Source organism: Malaclemys terrapin, chromosome 12, assembly GCF_027887155.1.
Source record: "Malaclemys terrapin pileata isolate rMalTer1 chromosome 12, rMalTer1.hap1, whole genome shotgun sequence".
NCBI classification, from domain to species: Eukaryota; Metazoa; Chordata; order Testudines; family Emydidae; genus Malaclemys; species Malaclemys terrapin.
In genome coordinates this window covers 43,930,431-43,951,722 of record NC_071516.1, presented here as the reverse complement: position 1 = coordinate 43,951,722, position 21,292 = coordinate 43,930,431, and the positions used below count along the sequence as shown (strand labels likewise).

At 44.2% G+C, this 21,292-nt stretch overlaps 2 protein-coding genes across 2 annotated transcripts; both read left to right on the top strand.

Annotated features, from left to right (window-relative positions):
• The first annotated feature begins 3,357 nt into the window (after positions 1–3,357).
• LOC128846108 (olfactory receptor 2AP1-like) lies at positions 3,358–4,326 on the top strand. The gene has a single exon (XM_054045179.1). It carries the CDS (start codon positions 3,358–3,360, stop codon positions 4,324–4,326), a length of 969 nt encoding a protein of 322 aa, XP_053901154.1.
• A 15,082-nt stretch (positions 4,327–19,408) lies between these two features.
• Positions 19,409–20,344, top strand: LOC128846107 (olfactory receptor 10A7-like). The gene has a single exon (XM_054045178.1). The coding sequence runs from the start codon at positions 19,409–19,411 to the stop codon at positions 20,342–20,344; it is 936 nt and encodes a 311-aa protein (XP_053901153.1).
• Positions 20,345–21,292: the final 948 nt, after the last annotated feature.

Sequence of the window (21,292 nt, the reverse complement as noted above, 5' to 3'; positions counted from 1 at the left end):
TTCGGCGGCAGCTCAATTGGGCTTTTTTTTTTCTTCACCGTTTGGGGCGGCAAAAAAGCTGGAGCCGGCCCTGACTCTTTCCAAGCATATGGGCCGGTTGGAGGGGTGTGGGCTCCCACATACCGAATCCTGCCGGGTCCGTGGGGAGGATGCATGTGGGCAAACCACCTGCTTTGCCTAACAGATTTATAGTCAGTGCTCCTGGAATAACACCCAATGTTTGGATAGGGATAGGGAATCAATGGACACTTTGGCCATTAGAACCCCCACAGCTTCAGTGTGTACGTAAACTGAAGCCCGGGGAAGTTGTCACTATTTATGACAACATCTGTTGGGAAGGTATGGGACAATGAACTACACTGACAGGACACCTGCTTTTCCAAGCTAATGATAGCTGTGTGTATGTTAAAGCCACCACTTTGCAGGACATACATTTTAATCTCACCACTGCTGCAGGCAATAATATCATTTATTGGCCTGCGGCTAGAATTTTACAATCAGCCCTTAGGTTCCAGATACCCTTTATTTGGACTGCCTTAGCACCTGATGGATTCCAAAATTAGCTTTTACTCCTACCAGAGATCCAGAAAATCTCTGAATTACAAGGGCAATTCATATGCTCCAAAACAGTGGCATAGCCAGCTTCTCAGTGCAGGGGGAGCAAACATTAAAAAGGTGCCCCCCCTTGGCTCCTCCTCTGGCCGCTCCATGCCCCCCACTTGGATCCTCTGGCCACGCTGCGGCCATGCTGCGCCCCCCTCGGAGGGGATCGGGGGGCGGGCATGGGGGAAGGGGTGGCGGGCAGGTGCTGCTCGCTTCTCCCGGGGACAGGGGGAGCAGAGCAGTGGGGTGGGCAGCAGCTGGCGGGCAGATCCCCTCTCCCCGGCAGCTTCCTGGTTCCCTCGGCCTGGGCAGCCCAGCATTTTTTTCAAAAGCGGAGCTTGCCGGGCCGCTGCTGGGCTCCTGCAGGCAAGGGGGGGGCAGCATGGCCGGACTCTGGAGGAGCCATTTCGGGGGGTGGCGGGTGCGGCCGGAGGACCGAAGTGGCTGGGCTCCTCAGCCATCGCGTCCCACGCTCAGAGCGGCCGCCTCCTGCGGCAGCTCAGGGCTCGGCGGCCAAGTGCTCCGCAACTGACGGGCAGATCCCCTCTCCCCGGCAGCTTCCTGCTTCCCTCGGCCTGGGATGCTTTCCATACAGCCTATAGAGTGTCTATTTTATGTACTGAGTATGATGTATTGTGTTTTGTGACTAAGGTTATATAACAACCCCATCATATTATTATAATAGGAATGTTAATGCTTTTATTGTTGTTTTTTTAGTTTAGGGTTAGGTTATTGTTGTTGTAAAGGATGTAATAATAATAACACCTTCTATGTTCATACTAACCATGCATTGTCGTTGCATCCAACCAAAATCCATGAGGCTGAACCATTTGATCTAGAATCCGAGATACAAGGTTTGATGAACATGGAGGTTTAAGATTGATAGTCATGCTGGAAGCACAAAAGGGGGTAGTGTGGAAGTGGAGAAAAGGATAAAGGGAATTTGAATGCAGATATCTTAGTTTCTAGGAATAGAGAAAGAATCAGACTAACAAAGTCAGGCTGACACTGACTCTAATAACGCGAGACTTGAAGGCAGGGCCTAGGTGGGTGGAAACCGAGAAAGCGATTGGGAACAGACTGTAAGAGATACTGTTTTGACCTTGTGTTAGATAAGAATAGAATGTAGACTGTGGCAGAAATTAATGAGAAAAGTGAGATATCAGGAAGAAAATGTATAACAATGCAGCTGTTGCTCATTATTGTATTCAATGAAAGGTATAAAAGCTGCCTAATTTTTTATCTAACGGAGACCTGCCCGTGTGTACTCTCCTGTGCATATTGCAATTGCTTGAAATAAAGCTGCCTCTGGCTTGTTGCTCCAAATTCAGAGTGAGGGCTTTGTTTTGCTCCACAGATGAATGCAGTTTTAAGTGTGCTAAGATGCACTCTCTCCTTGGAGCATATTCTGGGGTGTTTGGGTGCCTGTCTGTAGACAACAGATTTCTTGGTGTGCTTTGGGTATCTTCACAGATCCAGGTCCAGATCCACCCCAACCCCCCAGTAGCAGGTGTACTGCTGTAGAATTTTAAGTGTACTCGTACCTTCAGATACTACCATGATGGAGTATATTTAAGTATTACTGTAGACTATCTAAGGAAATGTTTGCACTGTGATTCTTCAGAGTGATTTACAAATGTCACTTAAATCAATCTCACATTATTTGGGCTGTAAGACAAGTAAGTCAATGTTCTTATACTCAACTTTTTGGTAGCCAGCCCTTCCAGTGAGGACCCTTGCTTTTGGGTATCTCAATTTCTGTATCACCAATTTGAGCCACCTTGGCTGGGATTTCAAAAGATCTTAGTCTTGAGATGACTTAGCTTATACGATCAAGTGACTTTCTCTGTGTGATAGAAAATAAAGTATCTCCAAATATTGCTCCAGTCTCCAAAATCTTTCTGAGCAAGTGGGCAAGCTGGTTCTTTGCTTTTATTTATCACAGAAAAGTGAAATCATTTGACCTGCTTCCCAGCTAATGGAGTCAACGTGCCATCTCCTTATTTGGTGTAAATATGTGTAGCTCCATTGAAGTCAACATGACCTAGTGTATATCAGCCATAGCTCCAATGGAGTCAGTGGTCAGATCCCCAGCTGGTATATAGTGACAAGGCTCCATTTATGTCAATGGAATGCCGGCTGATGATTTATTCCATTTTTTAAATTATGGTTTTAGTTCAGAAGTAAATTTTTCCTCTGTATTACACCAGCATAGCTGGGAAACCAGTTTTGTTTTAAAGCAATGCGGACTGGAAGCAAGAGACTATAGAATGTCCTATGTTCTAAAACTGAGTCTCTCTGTATCTCCAGTGATGAGACGTTTTTACCTATATGGGCCCATTGACTTCAGGGGAGTTTTGTGCAGATCACTTACTGGTTATAAAGTGATTCATAAAGGATTAAGTGTTAGAATCTGCCATATTCTCTCCCCAGATCCATGTCAATGGATTGCTGCAGTACAATGACTGGGTAAGAAATTGTCATGATGCGCTCAGTAGATATCGGCTCATAAATTAAGTGAGTTGAATTAAAAATTCGCAAAAGTGTTTCAGAAAATAAAAATTGCTGAGCTCTATAAAGTAACTGCCCCTCCCTCTACCTCACCATTTGAACATTTCATCAACTGGTTGTGCAAAGGTTTTGCCTGTTGATTTAATTATTGATAGCCAGGAGCAGAAGTTTATAGGCTCTTTATGTGTGTGTGTATTTGCGAAACATTGAGAATTATTCCTCTTTTGGTTTCCAAGAGCATCAATGAGAAACCAAACTCAGATGCCAGAGTTCATTCTGTTGGGGCTCACCAGTATCCCTGAGCTGAAACGACTCCTCTTCGGGGTGCTTTTCTTAGCCTACACGTTGACCTTAATGGGGAACGTCCTCCTCATCATCATCACCTGCACTGACTACCGCCTCCACAGCCCTATGTACTTCTTCCTCCAGGACTTGTCCTTCTTAGAGATCTGCTTAACCACAGTCGTCGTCCCCAGGATGCTGACAGATCTTAGGACAGAGAGGAGAACAATATCCTTTGCCGCTTGCCTCTCACAGTATTTTTTCCACTTCTTCTTTGGGGGTACGGAATTTTTCCTGTTGACAGCCATGTCGTTTGACCGCTATGTGGCTATATGCTGCCCGCTCCGGTATACGTCCATCATGAGCCAAAGACTGTGCTTCCTGCTGGTTATTTTCTCCTGGGTGGGAGGTCTTCTCCTCATTCTTACACCTATTGTCCTGACCAGCCAGCTCTCATTCTGCAAATCCAATGTAATCAACCACTTCTTCTGCGACTATACCCCTCTGCTGCAGATCTCCTGTGGAGACAAGCATCTCCTGGAGCTTATCCATTTCCTGCTGGCTTTCTTCACCCTGCTCAGCACCTTATTGCTAATATTAGTGTCCTACACCTACATCCTCATCACCATCATGCAGATCCCCTCTGCCAAGGAGCGCCAACGGGCTTTCTCCACCTGCTCCTCCCACCTCATTGTCATCTCCATCTGCTATGGAAGCTGCATTCTCATGTATGTCAGGCCCATTCAGGAAGAAGACCTGGACCTCAACAAAGGCCTCGCCATCATCAACACCGTGCTTGCCCCCTTGCTGAACCCTTTTATTTACACACTACGGAACCAGCAAGTGCAGGAAGCACTGAGAGAAGTGGCAAGAAAGTTGTTTTATCCCAAGGACATGAGAGTCTCTATGCAGTGCAGAAATAACAATTAATTAAAAGAAGTAGTGAAAGGAAAATGGCCCAATTCTTTATTTTCTATACACTGTGGTTATTCTGTCAGGCAGTGAGCCAGTGTCCTTGTAGGAGGCACTATGTAGCACAGCTGTCATGACCTCATGGAGAGGGATTTTACCATTGTAAGTAGGGAGGGGAAGGCCACTGGGATAATCCACTCCTGGAACTGGTGGGAAATGATTTTTTTCTGACATGAATAATTTTGATTCAAATATTCTCTTCACATTTTTTGCTGTTTTTTCAGGTATTCATTGAAAAACTGAAACATGAAAGTTTGGCAGGGGGAAGAGGTTGGTTTGTTTTCAGCAGCTAAACAAGTGAAAGACAAATTTATTTTAGCAAGCCGAAATGTAAACTGATTTTCAGTTTGCAGCAGCCAAGAATTGGGTGTTCTTTCACAACGTTTTGATGGAGAATTTCCTCTGGGTTTATTTGCTCCACAGTCCTTCCCCTCTGACACTTCAGAGAGCTGACAGGTTGTTCTTCTGCAGGAATACCCGATGGGGGGTAACTGTGTAACTAATCTGCACCCTAGACATGAAGGTGGGGAGGGATGGCTAGCTCAGTTGTTTGAGCATTGATCTGCTAATCAAAGGGTTGTGATTTCAATTCTTGAGGGGGCACTTAGGGATCTGGGGCAAAATCAGTACTTGGTTCTGTTAGTGAAGGCAGGGAGCTAGACTTAATGACCTTTCAGGGTCCCTTCAAGCTCTGTGAGATAGGTAAAATCTCCATGTACTTGCATGATTCCATGTTTTTCCAAAAGCTCTGCTGTAGAAATTATTTTGGGGAAGTTCTCTGGCCTGTGTTATACAGGTCAGACTAGATGATCACAATGGTGTAGACCTGTCTTAACATCAGTAACTTGCCTCATTTCTGAGTGGGTATGATCGGGAAGGTGAATGGAAGTTTAAGTTGTAAACAGGGGCTGGACAAGCAGCATGCTGGAGTCAGGATGTCATGCTAGCTAAGATAAGCTGCAACACCCTGATGCTAGGGACAATGGACAAGATAAACCAGGAATGGAAAGATCAGGTTCCACATGAACAGCACATGGACAGGGCATCTTATACAGGAAATAGTTCCAGCAAAGTAACCAAACTGATCCAAAAATGTGTGGTGTAATGTACAGCAAATTGAATGAAACGTGTAAATGTATGTAAAGGAAGAGGTTGTCTCTGTAACTTTGGAGGTGTGATATGCCCTATACTCATCCCTACACTTGATTTTGATCAACTCAGAGTAGCTTTGCTGTATGCCAGATAAAGGAACCTGAGTGATGAAATATGGAGTCGAACTGAGTGTTTTGGATCCCAGAGAACTGGATGAAGTGTTCTCCCAGAAGTAGACAAGGTGTTATGGATAGGCTGAGTGGAAAAGGTCCCAGAGGGAATCCCAACAAAGGGTCCCTTTTGACTTGGAATCTATGAGTTATTGCCTAATCAAGTTACTTAGGCTGGGTTCAAAGGGAACATGTTATGGTTAAGGAGAAGATTGTCAATGGCAAATGAAATTTAATGTGGATAAATGTAAAGTAATGCACATTGGAAAAAATAATCCCAACTATACATACAATATGATGGGGGCTAATTTAGCTACAACAATTCAGGAAAAAGATCTTGGAGTCATCGTGGATAGTTCTCTGAAAATGTCCACGCAGTGTGCAGAGGAGGTCAAAAAAGCAAACAGGATGTTAGGAATCATTAAAAAGGGGATAGAGAATAAGACTGAGAATATATTATTGCCCTTATATAAATCAGTGGTACGCCCTCATCTTGAATACTGCGTACAGATGTGGTCTCCTCATCTCAAAAAAGATATACTGGCACTGGAAAAGGTTCAGAAAAGGGCAACTAAAATGATTAAGGGTTTAGAACGGGTCTCATATGAGGAGAGATTAAAGAGGTTAGGACTCTTCAGCTTGGAAAAGAGGAGACTAAGGGGGGATATGATAGAGGTATATAAAATCATGAGTGATGTGGAGAAAGTGGATAAGGAAAAGTTATTTACTTATTCCCATAATACAAGAACTAGGGGTCATCAAATGAAATTAATAGGCATCAGGTTTAAAACAAATAAAAGGAAGTTCTTTTTCACGCAGCGCACAGTCAACTTGTGGAACTCCTTGCCTGAGAAGGTTGTGAAGGCTAGGACTATGACAGAGTTTAAGAGAGAACTGGATAAATTCATGGTGGTTAAGTCCATTAATGGCTATTAGCCAGGACGGGTAAGGAATGGTGTCCCTAGCCTCTGTCTGTCAGAGGATGGAGATGGATGGCAGGGGAGAGATCACTTGATCATTGCCTGTTAGGTTCACTTCCTCTGGGGCACCTGGCATTGGCCATTGTCGGTAGACAGGATACTGGGCTAGATGGACCTTTGGTCTGACCCGGTACGGCCTTTCTTATGTTCTTATGTTCTTAAAGCTGAATAATTGCAGTGTTGCGGTAGCAGTGTTGAATACAGAATATGAGAGAGACAAGGTGGACGAGGTAATATCATTTACTGGTGTTAATTGCCCATGTCATTTTAAGTTTCCTCCTGCAACATGAGTTTATTCCTCATGATGAACAATCTGCCCCACTGTGTGTTTAGCTGTAACACTCTGAGTAATTTCCCCATACCTGAAGAAGAGCCCTGTGAAGTGTGAAAGCTTGTCCCTTCCACCAACAGAAGTTGGTCCAATGAAAGATATAACCTCACCCAACTTGTCCCTCTCAAAGATGGATAAGGTATTTGAGGAATGGGGCAGCCCATAGGAGGTTTTGAAAATCTCAGTGTGGAGGAGCAAAAGAAGTTCACATCTCCATACTGTTTCCTGGGTAAACACCAGAGGTGGTGAAAAGTGGGTACATATTTTCCATGAAAAATGTTGAATGGAATTAAAAAACAAAACAAAACAGTTTTTCCCACCAAAACCCCCCAAATGCTTTGTGGAATTTTTTCCAATTTTGCAATGAAAAACAAAAACTAGAAAATATTTTGCTTTTTGTTTAAAAAACCTTGCACAAAACACAGCCACAAGAGGAGATGCTGCTGCCCTCCTCCACCAACCCAATCCAGTGGTTACAGCACTCACTTAGTGTGTGTGAGACCCAAGTTTGAATCCCCACTCTGCTAGGAATTGAATCCAGATCTCCTGTCTCAGAATCCTAATCACTAAACTATTGGGGATTCTAAAGCAGACTTTTCTCAGTCTCTCCTGTCAAAGCTGTTCCACGTTATCTAACATAATTAAACAATCATTGGAGCAGGAACTTGAGTCTTTTACATCCCAGCTGAGTGCCTGAAACACCACGCTATATAGTCAATCTGCTGTATTCTCCGGTCCAGTGTGAGATCGGGAATTCCTATAAACCCGATTTAGGGACATTGAACCACAGAGAAGCTAAGTGACTTGCTTAATGTCACACCAGAAATTAAACACAGGTGTTTCAAGTGCCAGGTTAGCACCCAAACCACTGGAGCCTTGAATACCTCCCTCACTTCTGGTGTAGTATAGATGGCTTTCCACCTTGGGTTTCAACCCAAACACGGCATCTTTTTTATATGATCCTCACACTTCCGCCATTATCTGGATGAGAATGGGTTATTGCCTTTTGGAGTAAGCAAAAAACATGGAATCGCTGCACAAATGGCATCAACCCACCCTTGGGGAGGCAGGGCTAGAACTATTGCCCCTCAGCTCCTAAAGCACAGAACTTGACCAATAGGGTTGCCAGGCATCCCATCTTTGACAGGAACGCTCGGTTGAAAAGGGACCCTGGTGGCTCCATTTGGCATCGCCAACTGGACCATTAAAAGTCTGGTCGGTGGTGCAACTCCCGGAAACAGCCACCAGGTCCTTGTGGCACATAGGTGGCCAGGGTGGCTCCATGCGTGGCCCTCGTGCCCACAGGTGCCACATCGCAGCTCTCATTGGTCGCGGTTCTTGCTTCCTGGCAGCTGCAGTAAGCACATCAGGGACCATGCACCCCGATGCCCCTGCCCCAGTCCAGAGTCCCCTCCCACATCCAAACTCCATCCTGCAGCCTGTACCTCCCAACACCTCAACTCCCTGCTCCAGTCCTGAGCCCCATTCTGCACCCCAAACCCCTCATCCCAGCACCACCCCAGAACCTGCACCCCCAGCTGGAGTCCTCACCCCTCCCAAACCCTGCACCCCTAATTTCTGGCCCCACCCAGAGCCTGCATCTCTAGCCCAGAGCCCATACCCCACAGCACCACAGCCTCCTGCCCCAGCCTGAAGCCTTCTTCCCCACCCCTCCATCCCCCACCCCCACCCCAGAGCCCGTACCCCCAGCCAGTGAGAGAGGGTGGGAGAGAGTGAGTGACAGAGGGAGGGGGAATGAAGCGAGTGGGGGCGGGGGCTATGTAGAAGGTGTGGTGAAGGTGCATTGTTGCTCATGTAGGTACACAGCCAGAGTACACTCCCACTGCCTCCACCTTGGCCATAGCCACCTTCCCTTCTACACTACTCATGCCCATGGCCACCCCCTTCCCAAATGAGGCCTCACTGTAATTGGGGAAGTGGTGGCAACTATTTCCATCTATCTGGAGCTGCGAACTCAGAGCCAGTGTTCTGCACCATGCCACCATTTTTGTGGAGACCAGCCAAGGTCTCAGCGTAAAATTAGCTCCCTCTGGCTCTGGAAAGCCCCCACCTCAAAGGTCCATGATTCAGGGTTTTCCTGGAGCCGGTGTAATGCATCGGCTTTGCAAGTATGAGTTAGGGTGAGATGTTGCCCCCTAGTGGCTGATGACAGTAGATTTTGTGTTTCTTACAGGCACATGAATTTTGCCGTGGAAAGGACTGGCATTTTGGTGCTGAAGAACCCAGGGTTCTTAATCCCCTGTCTATATGTAACGCAGACACCTCCTGGGTGTGGTGTTCTGTCTCATCTAGTGGCCCCGAGACCACTTAGAGAGATAAAAACTCTATAGCCTTAGCTAACAGCCAGTTGGCTTTTAGCTCATGCAGTAGAGGCTCCTGCACTAGACTCCCGAGGCTGCAGGTTCCATCCCACCTGCCGACAACCAGGGTCTGTCACTGTTAGATATGTATTTGTGTAGTATTCATATCAAGTGGGTTGTCTCATGAATATTAATCATCAGAAGACCATTAACCCCCCTGAGCTGTACCAGGTTGGCTGTGCAGAAATCAGGAAGAACAATGCACAGAAAAATACACAATAAACCACTTTACCCCAATCACACTCAGAAGATGAGAGAGGAGAGGAATCAATCCCATTGACTCCAATGGAGTTACTACTGATTTGCACCAGGGTGAAAGAGAGGGGAATCAGCTTACGTCTGATTTACAGCAGTGGAAGTGACAACAAAATCAAATGAATGCTATTGTATTTAATTTCTATTTTGGATCAATCTGATTTCTTACTTTGTTTTCCAGATGAGACTCAGAAGCAATTAACCTGGAGCTTACCAGCAGAGAAGGACTTCAGAGTCACCCCTGACATGCATTAAAATTAACAGGCCAGACTTCAGCTGGTCCTTTTGCTGATTTTAATGGAGTTATGCCAATTTACACCAGCTAAATATTTTCTTTGTTGTTGTGAATGTTGCAATGCTTCGCATTTGTTGTGTATCTGAATTAACGATTTGAGATTGTCGAAATAACAGGCTCAATTATTTAATCTAAAATTATTAATCAGAGATTAGTACAGCACTAGAGAGAATATAGAAATAAATAGATACATTACCACCCTTTGTTGTCAGACTAAGAGTTGGATCTGTCTCTCTCCTGCACCTGGAAGGGCTGTGCAGTTTTCATTCCCCCCACTAAATTATCATATCAGTATCATTCTACAGGGTTTTAGACAAAGGAAACCTAGTTGCCAAGAATTTTCTCCCAGAAACATATGTTGTGATGTCATTTCTATACAGTCTCAGTTTACCTGACTCATGTGAGAAGGCGTGATTATTTACTACTGAGAGGCCTAACAATTCCTGAAGGTAATATTGCTTAGTGGGTCTTGCTTACCCCACAATCATTCTTCCATGTTGATTTCCCCAACAGAAAACATCTGCTATAGCAATAATCTCTCATTAGTTTCCCTAGTCTAGATATGCTTATGTTAGCATTGTATATATATGTTAAGGAGCTGGTTTCCAATAATAGGATGGATAGCTCAGTAGTTTGAGCATTGGTCTGCTAAACCCAGGGTTGTGAGCTCAATCCTTGAGGGGGCCACTTAGAGATATAGGGCAAAAATCAGTATTTGGTCCTGCTAGTGAAGGTAGGGGGCTGGACTCAATAACTTTTCAAGGTCCCTTCCAGCTCTATGAAATAGGTGTATATCTCCATATATTAAAAGATGAGTATTGGAGGTTAAATTCATAACTTTGCTAAACAGTAAAAATCATGGCCTGAACAGAGACATGGATTTACGGTTTATTACAACAATGTGTAACCCACTAAAACCCATCCCCCCAGCTTTTTTTCCTCTCTTCCCTCTCCCCCCGCCCATGACTAGAGAGGTACCATTTCAGTTTGAACAAACCCTTGAAATATATGGTAACTCCTTATGCTAACCAATCTGTTCCATCTTACCTGTGACAATCTGAATCTCTTTCCCAGACCTGAAGAAGAGCTCTGTGTAAGTTCAAAAGCTTGTTTCTCTCACCAACAGTACTTGTGTCAATAAAAGATATTACCTCACCCATCTGTCTCTCTAATATCCTGGAACCAACAGAGCTACAACACTGCATATCTATCTATCTATCTATCTATCTATCTATCTATCTATCTATCTATCTATCTATCTAATGTTTTCTTTGCACATCTCCTTCTCTCTCAAACTGGACCTATTTTAATCTCTTATTAGTCCTTCTCTCTCCCCACTGATCTCTTCACTGTTTCCAAAACTTAAGTCTATTGATTTATGCCCCCGTTTAAATGTATTTTTCCAGTTACACCTGAGACCAGTACTGACCTCATCTCACACCAATTTTGCTGTAGATTCAAATGAACAGTGGTTTGTTGAAGTTATTTATTTCATCCACTCTGGAGTCAACATGGGGACATTTCTATCGGACAAACATCCTTTTTCTCATAAGACTGTCTTACAAGGGAAGTGTGTTTGAATCCAACCAACTCTATAATTAATGGGGGATGGGAAATAATGACCAATGTTAAAAATATCAAAGAGGAAGGGTGGGGGAGAATTGAGAATCCAAATCCCTTTGGTGCTTGGAAATCTGAATTAGATAGATAGCGAGCAAAGACCAGGTGTATCAGGAGGGATGTATGGATGGATAGATAGAGTTTTTATAGTGTGCTCATCACCATAGTATATGAGCACTGAAGAACCCAGGGTTCTTATCCCCTGTGTATGTATTTGTGCAGTATATATAGTGATTGTGTCTCAACAAATATGAATCATCAGCAGATTATGACGCCCCCTTCCCATACTGGGTTGGCTGTGCAGAAATCAGGAAGAACAGTGCACAAAAAAATACACAATAAACCACTTTGCCACAATCACACTTAGGTCCCTGAAGATGAGAGTGTGAGGCTTTGTACCTCGGGGGAACACCCTACACCCCAATGTTCATCTTTATAAAATGATTGTGTGGTATCCAATGGAAAGTTTGTCATGTTGGGTGTCTTCGGAAGCCTCATGATGCACTGAGCATGGTTGTTATAGTGATGTTACAGTAATTGTTACAGTAATGTTATAGTAATGTTACACGTTATAATTTCATGTATGTAGTTATGAGGCCGAAAATGTATCCTCATGGCTTAAAGCAAACTCAGGCAATACCTCTCCAAGAGCAGAGAGGCAATTCACACCTCATCAGGGCAGGTATGGGATAAACCCAGCCCAGCTTCACAGGGACAAAGGACACTGGCCTAAGCAGCAACAAAAGATTCTGTTGGACTTCGAGTGAGTCACGCCCCTTCCTTTGGTCAGTTTGGGACTGTGATGAGGTAATGCTCACCTGACTCTGAAGGTGGGGGGGCAAAGCCAAGAGGGAAGAAAGGACATGATAAAAGGGAGAGATGTTTGCCATGCTCTTCCTCTCTCTTCCACCTCCATCTACAGACATCACCACCAAACGACTGAAGCACTGACCAAAGGGGAGAGCCTGGCTGAAGGGCAACCAGACAGCCTGTGGTGAGAAGCATCTAAGTTTGTAAGGGCACTGTAAGTGTTAACATCAGCTTAGAATGCATTTTGCTTTTATTTCATTTCACCAAATATGACTTGTTATGCTTTGACTTATAATCACTTAAAATTTATCTTTGTAGTTAACAAATCTGTTTGTTTATTCTACCTGAAGCAGTGGGTTTGGTTTGAAGCATGTCAGAGTCTCCCCTTGGGATAACAAGCCTGGTACATATCATTTTCTTTGTTAAATTGAAGAACTCATATAAGCTTGCAGCGTCCAGCGGGCATAACTGGACACTGAAAGATGGAGGTTCCTAGGGCTGTGTCTGGGACTAGAGATATTGGCTAGTGTCATTCAGTTGTACAACCCAGGGAGCAGCTTACATGCTACAGGCTGTGCGTGAACAACTCAGGAGTGGGGGTTTTCACAGCAGAGCAGGGTAAGGCTGGCTCCCAGAGTCAAGGATTGGAGTCACCTAGCAGATCACCGGTAGGGTGACCAGATCACAGGGATGAAATATCGGGACGCGGGGAGGGGCGGAGGGGGGGCAGAGCAAAAAAAAATGGCGGCAGAGCAAAAAAAAAAAAAGCAGTTTCGCGGGGGCGGGGGGCATTAGCAGGCCCCAGCCGCGCCGGGCGCACGTGCTGCCCACCCCAGGGCAAAAGCTGGCCCCGATTCAGAAGGGGCTGGGGATAAAGAGGGCATGGGGGGGGACACACCGATAAGAAGCACTGTGAAGCAAAGTCCGGGGCTGGCCGCGGGGCAGCGGCAGTGCATGTGAGCCGGGGACCCCGGGGGCAGAGCGGCGTGAGCGTGCAGGGGGCCAAGGCTGGCACAGCCGAGCCACAACAGCGGCCGGTCTCCTGAGGGGCTCCCTGGGGCTCCAGGCTGGGCAACAGGCAGGAGCCAGGGCTTTTCCCAGCCCCGCAGAGCCTCCTGCCCCCCAGCCCGCCATGGGCACATGCGGCGCGTCCTGCCGCCGGCAGGGAGCCCCGCGCCTCTCCCACTCGGCTGCGCTCCAGTGGCTCCTTCCCGGCGGGGCGAGCCGCTGGAGCGCAGCCGAGCAAGAGAGGCGCGGGGCTCCCTGGCAGCGGCGGGGAAGTTTATGGGGACCCCGGCTGGCCCCTTGCCCCTGTCCGCCGGCTTCCCTGCCTGGGACAAGTCTCGCCCCCGCAGCTCCTCTTCGCCGCGTGTCTCCGGCGGCCCACGCTGCCCACCCGGGCCAGAGCCAGCCCCGGCTGCTGCCTGCACGCAGCCCGGGCCATGCCCAGCTAGTCCCCGGCAGCCGCGGCAACTTTCCCTTCCCCTCCCACGCTCCTGGTAGTTGCCCGACCCTCCTCCCTCCTCCTAACCTCCTCCCTCCATGGAGAGATCCAATGGGGGAAGGAGGGGGCGGAGTCGGGGGGGGGGCGTGAGCACCGGAGTGGAGGGCAAAATTGCTTTTTTGTCCAGTGTCCCGATCGAACATCGGTCGGGACGCGGGACAAAGAAGGAAATATCGGGACTGTCCCGATAAAATCGGGACGTCTGGTCACCCTAATCACTGGTCCAGATAACACCAGAGGGGAACATCACAGAGAGAGAGAGCGGAATCAGTTCCATTGTTTCCAATGGAGTTACTCCTGGTTTACATCAGGGTGCAAGAGAGAGGAATCAGCTTACTTCTGATTTATACCCGTGCAAGTGAGAACAAAGTTAAACAAATGCCATTGTATTTAATTTCTATTTTGGATCAATCTGATTTCTTACTTTGTTTTCCATATGAGAGACAGAAGCAATTAACCTGGAGCTCGCCAGCAGAGAAGGACTTCAGAGTCACCCCTGGCATGCATTAAGAGTAATAGGCCAGACTTCAGCTGGTCCTTCTGCTGATTTTAATGGAGTTATGCCAATTTACACCAGCTAAATATCTGGTTTATTGTTGTGACCATTGCAAAGCTTAAGGATGAACCTGGCTGAACTGGGTATCGTCTTGTAGGAATCTTTAGCAGAGTTTGCAAACAATGAAGGAGTTTTACTCACTAGGTTTTCAAACATATCGTATGCACCACACTCAGTTTGATCATTCTCGGTGCCATGAATGAGGGATTATGAAGATCGGAATTCACTCATGAGGGGTAGGAGAATTTCCATAATTTTCTGTTAATGCCATGAGCTGTTAAGCTTCCATTCCTGCATCAGTACATAATACTCATGAGGCACTCCAGCTGACAGCCAGATGATTATTTATAGGTTCATAGATTCATATATTCTAAGGCCAGAAGGGACCATTGTGATCTCCTATATAACACAGGCCAGAGAACTGCCCCAAATTAATTCCTAGAGCAGATCTTTTCAAAAAAATGTCCAATCTTGATTTAAAAATTGCCAGTGATGGGAAATCTACCATGAACTTTTGTAAATTGTTCCAATGATTAACAACATAAGAACAGCCAGATTGGGTCACAACAATGGTCCATCTACCCCAGTAACCTGTTTTCCAACAGTGGCCAATGCCAGGTACTTCTGAGGGAATGAACAGAACAGGTAATCATCAAGTGATTCTATCCTTGAATGGCTAATTATTCTCACCATTAAAAAAGATCCAAATCACTCTGAATCAGTGTCCTGTCCTCTTCATTATTTACTAATAAAAAATAAATAGTACCTAGACATATATCTGAAATACACCACTATTTTAGATTTCTGTTGTCTATGGCCACCATATCGGCAAACAGATGTAGACCTCAGCCCTGACAAATGCAAACCAGATACCCAAACCCCTCTCCCTTCAGTCCCCTTCCTTCTGCATAAACAAAGATAATAGTCCAGATTCAGCTTGGTTGAATGGATACAATACCAGATACTTCAATTTAGCCTAGTGATTATGGGATTAAAACTTTTATAAGTCTTGTGTTTTTATGTTTGCTCAATCAGACACAATCTGCAGCTTGGAGAACAGCAACACAAGTGGCACAAGGCTTCACTGCTGTTGTGTCACTGTTGCGTGACTTTGCAACCGCAAGCCAGATACTTTTCTCACTTCCCAGGGTGAAAAACTCACAGAGCTGTGTTAGCTGGGGTGTGCTGGTATTAGTGAGAGCAGATTGGAGGGCTTTCATCACAAGGCTTTCTTGTTTGGTTTTGATTTGGTTGAAGAATGCTTCAGGGACTGGTTCCCTTGACTATAACTAACATCATTAAAATACCCCTGCCTGATACCTACAAAGTCCCATGGAGTCAGTGCAGTTTCCCTCATAGAAGCAGGTAAGGAATTTGTTTTTCACAGGATACATAGTCAATGAGATAATTTGCCAAAGAATGGTGCATTATCAGGAACGCTATCATGGTCATTTGTTGGCCACCATCTGACTCTGCTGTGTTAGCGGTTCTGATACACTTACTCATGTCGAGTAGCCTCTTTACTTCTCCATCAGCTTCAGTGGAGCTTCTTGTGAAGTAAGGCACTCTTCATGAAGAATAAGGGTATCAGAATTTGGTCCAGTAGGAACAGTTCTGCTTTCCGTTTCACTGGCTTAAACCAGGATCTAACTGAAATGACATCCATGGAAGATTGAGACACATCTTATGGGCCCATCTATAAATATGAATACATGCTTAGATGTTTTAATAAAAAGTTAATCAATTGTTATAGATGGTTATAGAGAACAACAAGTTGCTCAGAAGAATGGGGATAACTAGATTTGGCTAGAGATCAATTCCACTTCGTGAAGACATTTGAGGTTTCCAAAAAAAATTTCATTTGGCTTTGGAACAAAACCCAAACTTTTTGAAAGATTTTGTGAAACAGAATTTTGTTGAAACATCTTTTTTTGGTTCTTCCTCTCTCTCTGTGACATTTTTCAATAACAAAAGTGTCATTGAAATCAATAAGTCACCATGAAACTTTTTGGTTTCCACAAAACGATCAAGAAATGTTTAATTAAAAATGTTCCGACCACTGCTATTTATAATCATCTGCAACATTTTCTTGTGCTTATAGCCACCTGTAACTCATGCTATCTAGTCCGGAATATGCTTATGATATCTGCCAATCATTCACAAAACCTTTATAAATAATTGCTAAATGGAAAGCTTACTGTACAGTGTAACCAAAAATATGAGATTTTTGTGATTGTATAACACAATATTAATACTGGATTTAATATACAGTCTTTACAAAGAGGCAAAAGAAGGGATGGAATTTGCTATATTTGCCCTAATACTCATCTTACATAAGTTTTCTGGTAGATTAGCTTTCCACAGTATCTATCTATCTATCCATCCTCTTTCTTTATACTGCACCTTTCTCCATACTATGCAAGTGCTTTATAGAGATGTGTCCTGGATGGCCAAAGAGTTGCTTTGCCTGTTCGTCTGATGTTGGTTACTGCCACTAGGAGAGAAAAGGGAAGCTTTGTCCAACAATAGGACATTACCTCTGGTTCAGTCTTTCCCAATCTGCCATAAGGTGGTCCAGCGTATCTTACTGTGCAAGCAGAGAACCATGACTCCAGCCTGAAACTGAGAACAATCACCTCCCAAGAATCAATGACATATGAAACCCATGCTCTATGATCTGCACCGGCTGCCTATTGGTTTCTGAGTTGGTTTTAAAATTTTGGACTTAGTCCTATAAAGCCCTAAGTGGCCTGGGAGCTGCTTGTGTAAGAGATGTCTTTATTCCTATGACATACGTCCAGAATTGGAGTCATGGAAGGTTCCTGAAGGGACATAAGAAAGAGAGAGGGGATGTCTAGTATGGTCAGAATGTTTTTTGACAAAATGAAATTTTAACAAAATATGATATTTTGTCAAAACTGAAATGTTTTACTGGGAGGTATCAGTTTCCACAAAAGGGTTGTCCACACTGGAGCTGTAATTTCCATCTCGGGTAGACATACCTGTGCTAGCTCTGATCAGCATAGCATGCTAAAAAAAGAAGTGTAGACACAATGGCATGAGAAGGGTGTACCTGCTTGGGAGCCTAGGTATGTACTCAGGTAGCTAGTCCCTCATGCCACCACTTTAGCTTGCTAGCTTGAACAGAGCTAACATGTGTATGTCTCCTTGAGATGAAAATTATGCCTTCCAGCACCACTGTAGACAAACTCAAAATGTTCATTGGGAAGGTTTTTATGGTCCAGAGCTCTCTGTCCCTTCAGAGAGGGACCCAAATTGATACACTCAGGTTTTCATACTGAAAATGGACATTCTGACACAATTCTGTTTCCTGAAAACATTTGAATGTTTTAATTTTCAGCCCAATGCAGAGAGAAAATAAAAGTTGAACCCTCAAAAGTTGCCGTGAAATGAAATTCTCATCTTCCGGTCCACTCTAATGGCTGGCATGACATTCTCCATTGGAATCCCTGAATCTTTAGAATTCCCTTCCTCCCCTGGTTCATAGCAGTCCCAGTTTGTCAGACTTCTAGTCATATGGCACTGTTCACCTTTTGTCTCTTGCCCAAAGAAAAATGAGTGTTGGATTGGGCTGGGTAGCAGTATTGTAAGACTATGGTGAGGAGTTCTCTCGATTAACTCTTGTTATGTTTATGCTGTTGCTGGGTTGATTGAATTGATCTGGGAGACCTGTTCAGTCTCTGTGTTTATTAGCAGTGCTGGCCTTTATATTTATAAATTGGGATTTTCAACAGAAAATCAAATTTTTGATGAATCAATGATTTTCAGAGAAAATGTCAGTTTCCCTCAAACTTTTTCAATTTTTCCTCAGAAAACCCAAAAATTTCAGCCAAAAACTGGAAAAATTGGGGTTTTCAGATGAAAGGATTTTTGTTTTGTTTTTTATTTTTGGAAGTTTTCAACTGGAAATGTTTAGTTTTTGACTGTTTTGAGCTGAAAATGTGTGGACTACTAGTAGTAGTAGTGGTAGTACATAATTCCACTAGAGATGGTTGAAAAATGGAATTTCCATTTCATGGGAAATTCCAACATTGCAAAATTTGTTTTCATTCTTAATTCGAATAAAAAGTCAAAATTTCCATAGAATGGGAAAGTTAAATGAAACATTTTTATTTCATTGAAATGAAAGCTTTAGACATGATTGAAACAAAATCAGAAAGTCAAAACCATTCATTTAGACTTTTTACCAATGAAAAAACTGTTAAAATCAATACATTCCTGTGAAATGTTTTCATGCTGATGAAAATGTATCTTCCGATGGAGAGCTGCCCTATTGAAAAATTTTCAACCAACTTTAATTTTCACCATTTAGGGCAAAAGCTAAGAAATAAAAGTGCATTTGTAATTTAATATTGTTTTCCTGCACAAAACTGAAGTCAATTTATTAGAATTTGGAGTCTTTGAATTAAGATTGAGAGTTTATCTTAAAGTTCTTCCAGCTGACCTGCAACTTTTTCATGTTGATGCAGGAATCATTGGATGAAATTCTCTGTCCTGTGTTATGATCCCCATGTTGTTTGCTAGCCTTAACGTCTATCATGATGTGAATTTTTGGTGACACTTTTATAATGTTTTCCAACATTTCTAATTTACATAAAACATATGCAAATAAACATCAGGACTGTAGAAGAAATGAAAATAACAAAAAATAATTTCTTATTTTCATATTAGGATGGAATTTTTCAAAGAAGCATAAGAGAGTCAGGCACTTGAAATGCAAATGGAAGTCAAGTGCCTAACTCCCTTAGCTCAGTAACTCCCTTAGGATACTTTGAAAATCCCAGGTTTACTAGTTATTTTTATGGATCAGCTTTGTCTTCCTCAATCATGAGGATTTAAGAAGATGACATTACTCAGGCTGGTGAAACCTGTCTCCTTATGTCCTACCAGTCGATACTGTAACCATAACACAGTGCCCAGTAAGGAGCCCACAGGTTCATTGAATTTAATGGGAACTTGAGGCAATGTTGATTACTATCTTTGCACAGGTACAAGGCTAATGCTGAGGAGACCACAGCCTAAAGGATGACAGGGAATCACACAGATGCCTTCAGATTCATTCTCCTAGGATTCTCTGACCATCCCCAGCTGCACCTGCTATTCTTCTCCATGTTCCTCGCAACCTACATGATGACCCTCACTGGGAACATTCTCATCTTTACCATCACCATGGCAGATGCTGCTCTTCACACCCCCATGTATTTTTTTCTCAAGGTCCTGTCCATCCTGGAGATCTGCTACACCTCAGTCACACTCCCCAAGATGTTGGTGAACCTCCTGTCCGGGGATAAAAGCATCTCCTTCCTCGGCTGTGCCACACAGATGTATTTCTTTGTGGCCTTAGGGGGTGTGGAATGCTTTCTGCTGGCTGCCATGGCTTATGACCGATACGTGGCCATATGCCACCCTCTGCATTATCCGAGCATCATGAACCACACAAAGTGCATGGGGCTGGCCTCTGGCTCATGGCTCAGTGGTCTGGTTGGATCACTGGGCCACGTTATAATCATATTCAACTTGCATTTCTGTGTTTCCCATGAAATCAACCACTTCTTCTGTGACATCACCCCAGTGCTGAAGCTGGCCTGTGGCGTCACCTTCCTGAATAAAGTGGTTATCTTCACCATTCTCCTGATTTTCATCCCCTTGCCCTTCATTCTCATCCTGGTCTCCTACCTACTCATCATCTTCACCATCCTGAAGATACCGTCAGTTCAGGGCAGGCGTAAAGCTTTCTCCACCTGTTCCTCCCATCTCATTGTGGTGACTCTCTTCTACGGGACAGGAATCATTAACTATCTGCACCCTAGTTCTACTTCTGTGTCAGGGATGGGGAAAATACTTTCTCTTTCCTACTCTGTCATCACTCCCATGTTGAACCCCATTACGTACAGCCTGAGGAACAAGGAAGTGAGAGATGCTCTGAAGAGAACAATCATCAGGAAATGTTTTCTTAACTAAAGAAAATTACTTTACTATCAATATAATTCTGGAAAATGGGTAGTGTGTAAAGGGCTCAGGGACTGACCTGGTATTTATACAACAGGCATCAGGAACTGAATTTCCAACAAAGCCTTACTATTGTAGTTGTAGCTGTGCTGGGTTGTCCCAGGATTTGTGAGAGAGGAGGTCAGGGAGAAGGTCTTTTATTGGACCAAACTTTTGTTGGTGGAAGAGACAATCTTTTGAGCTTCACAGAGTTCTTCTTTATGTCTGGAGAAGGTAATGCGAGTGTCCAACCTAAATATATGTTGGTACAGGTATAGGCCTAGTACAGAGTACTTACGCAAACACATCCTGATATTAAGTGGTACCAGAACATCCCATTATTAAGGATGGTACAAAAACATTCCCCAAGGATAACAGGAACATACTGACCCTTCCTAAAAGATAATGTCAGTGTGACAGTACATAATAAAGATGTTTTGACTGAACGAAGGGGGCAGTAACTAACTATGTTGAAGGGGCAGTACTAACTTGTTTATATTCTGGTATAAAAATGTATTTCAAATGTATTGTCTAGCCTAGGGAGGAATGGAAAGTCCCAACAGTCACTGAGCTGGTCCATTGTTATGGTCACACATGTATTAGTGGTCCGGTAGAGTCTGCAGGATACTACTACTGTGCTTCATTGGCAATTAACCTGGCTGTGTGCCTTCATCCCTTAACATATCATGTGGTCATTGGGTGGTTTGCTCAAGGTCTGCCATGCCAGCTGTCTGCGCAGGGCTGGGGTGGCACACAAAGGGAACATACACATGCAGCAAAACATCTATCAACATCTAACCACAGTTGGTACACAACTGATTGACTGTACTCAAAGAGTAGTTATCAATGATTTTCTGTCAAACTGGGAGGGCATATCTAGTGGGATATGCAGGGTTCAGTCCTGGGTCTGGTACAGTCAAT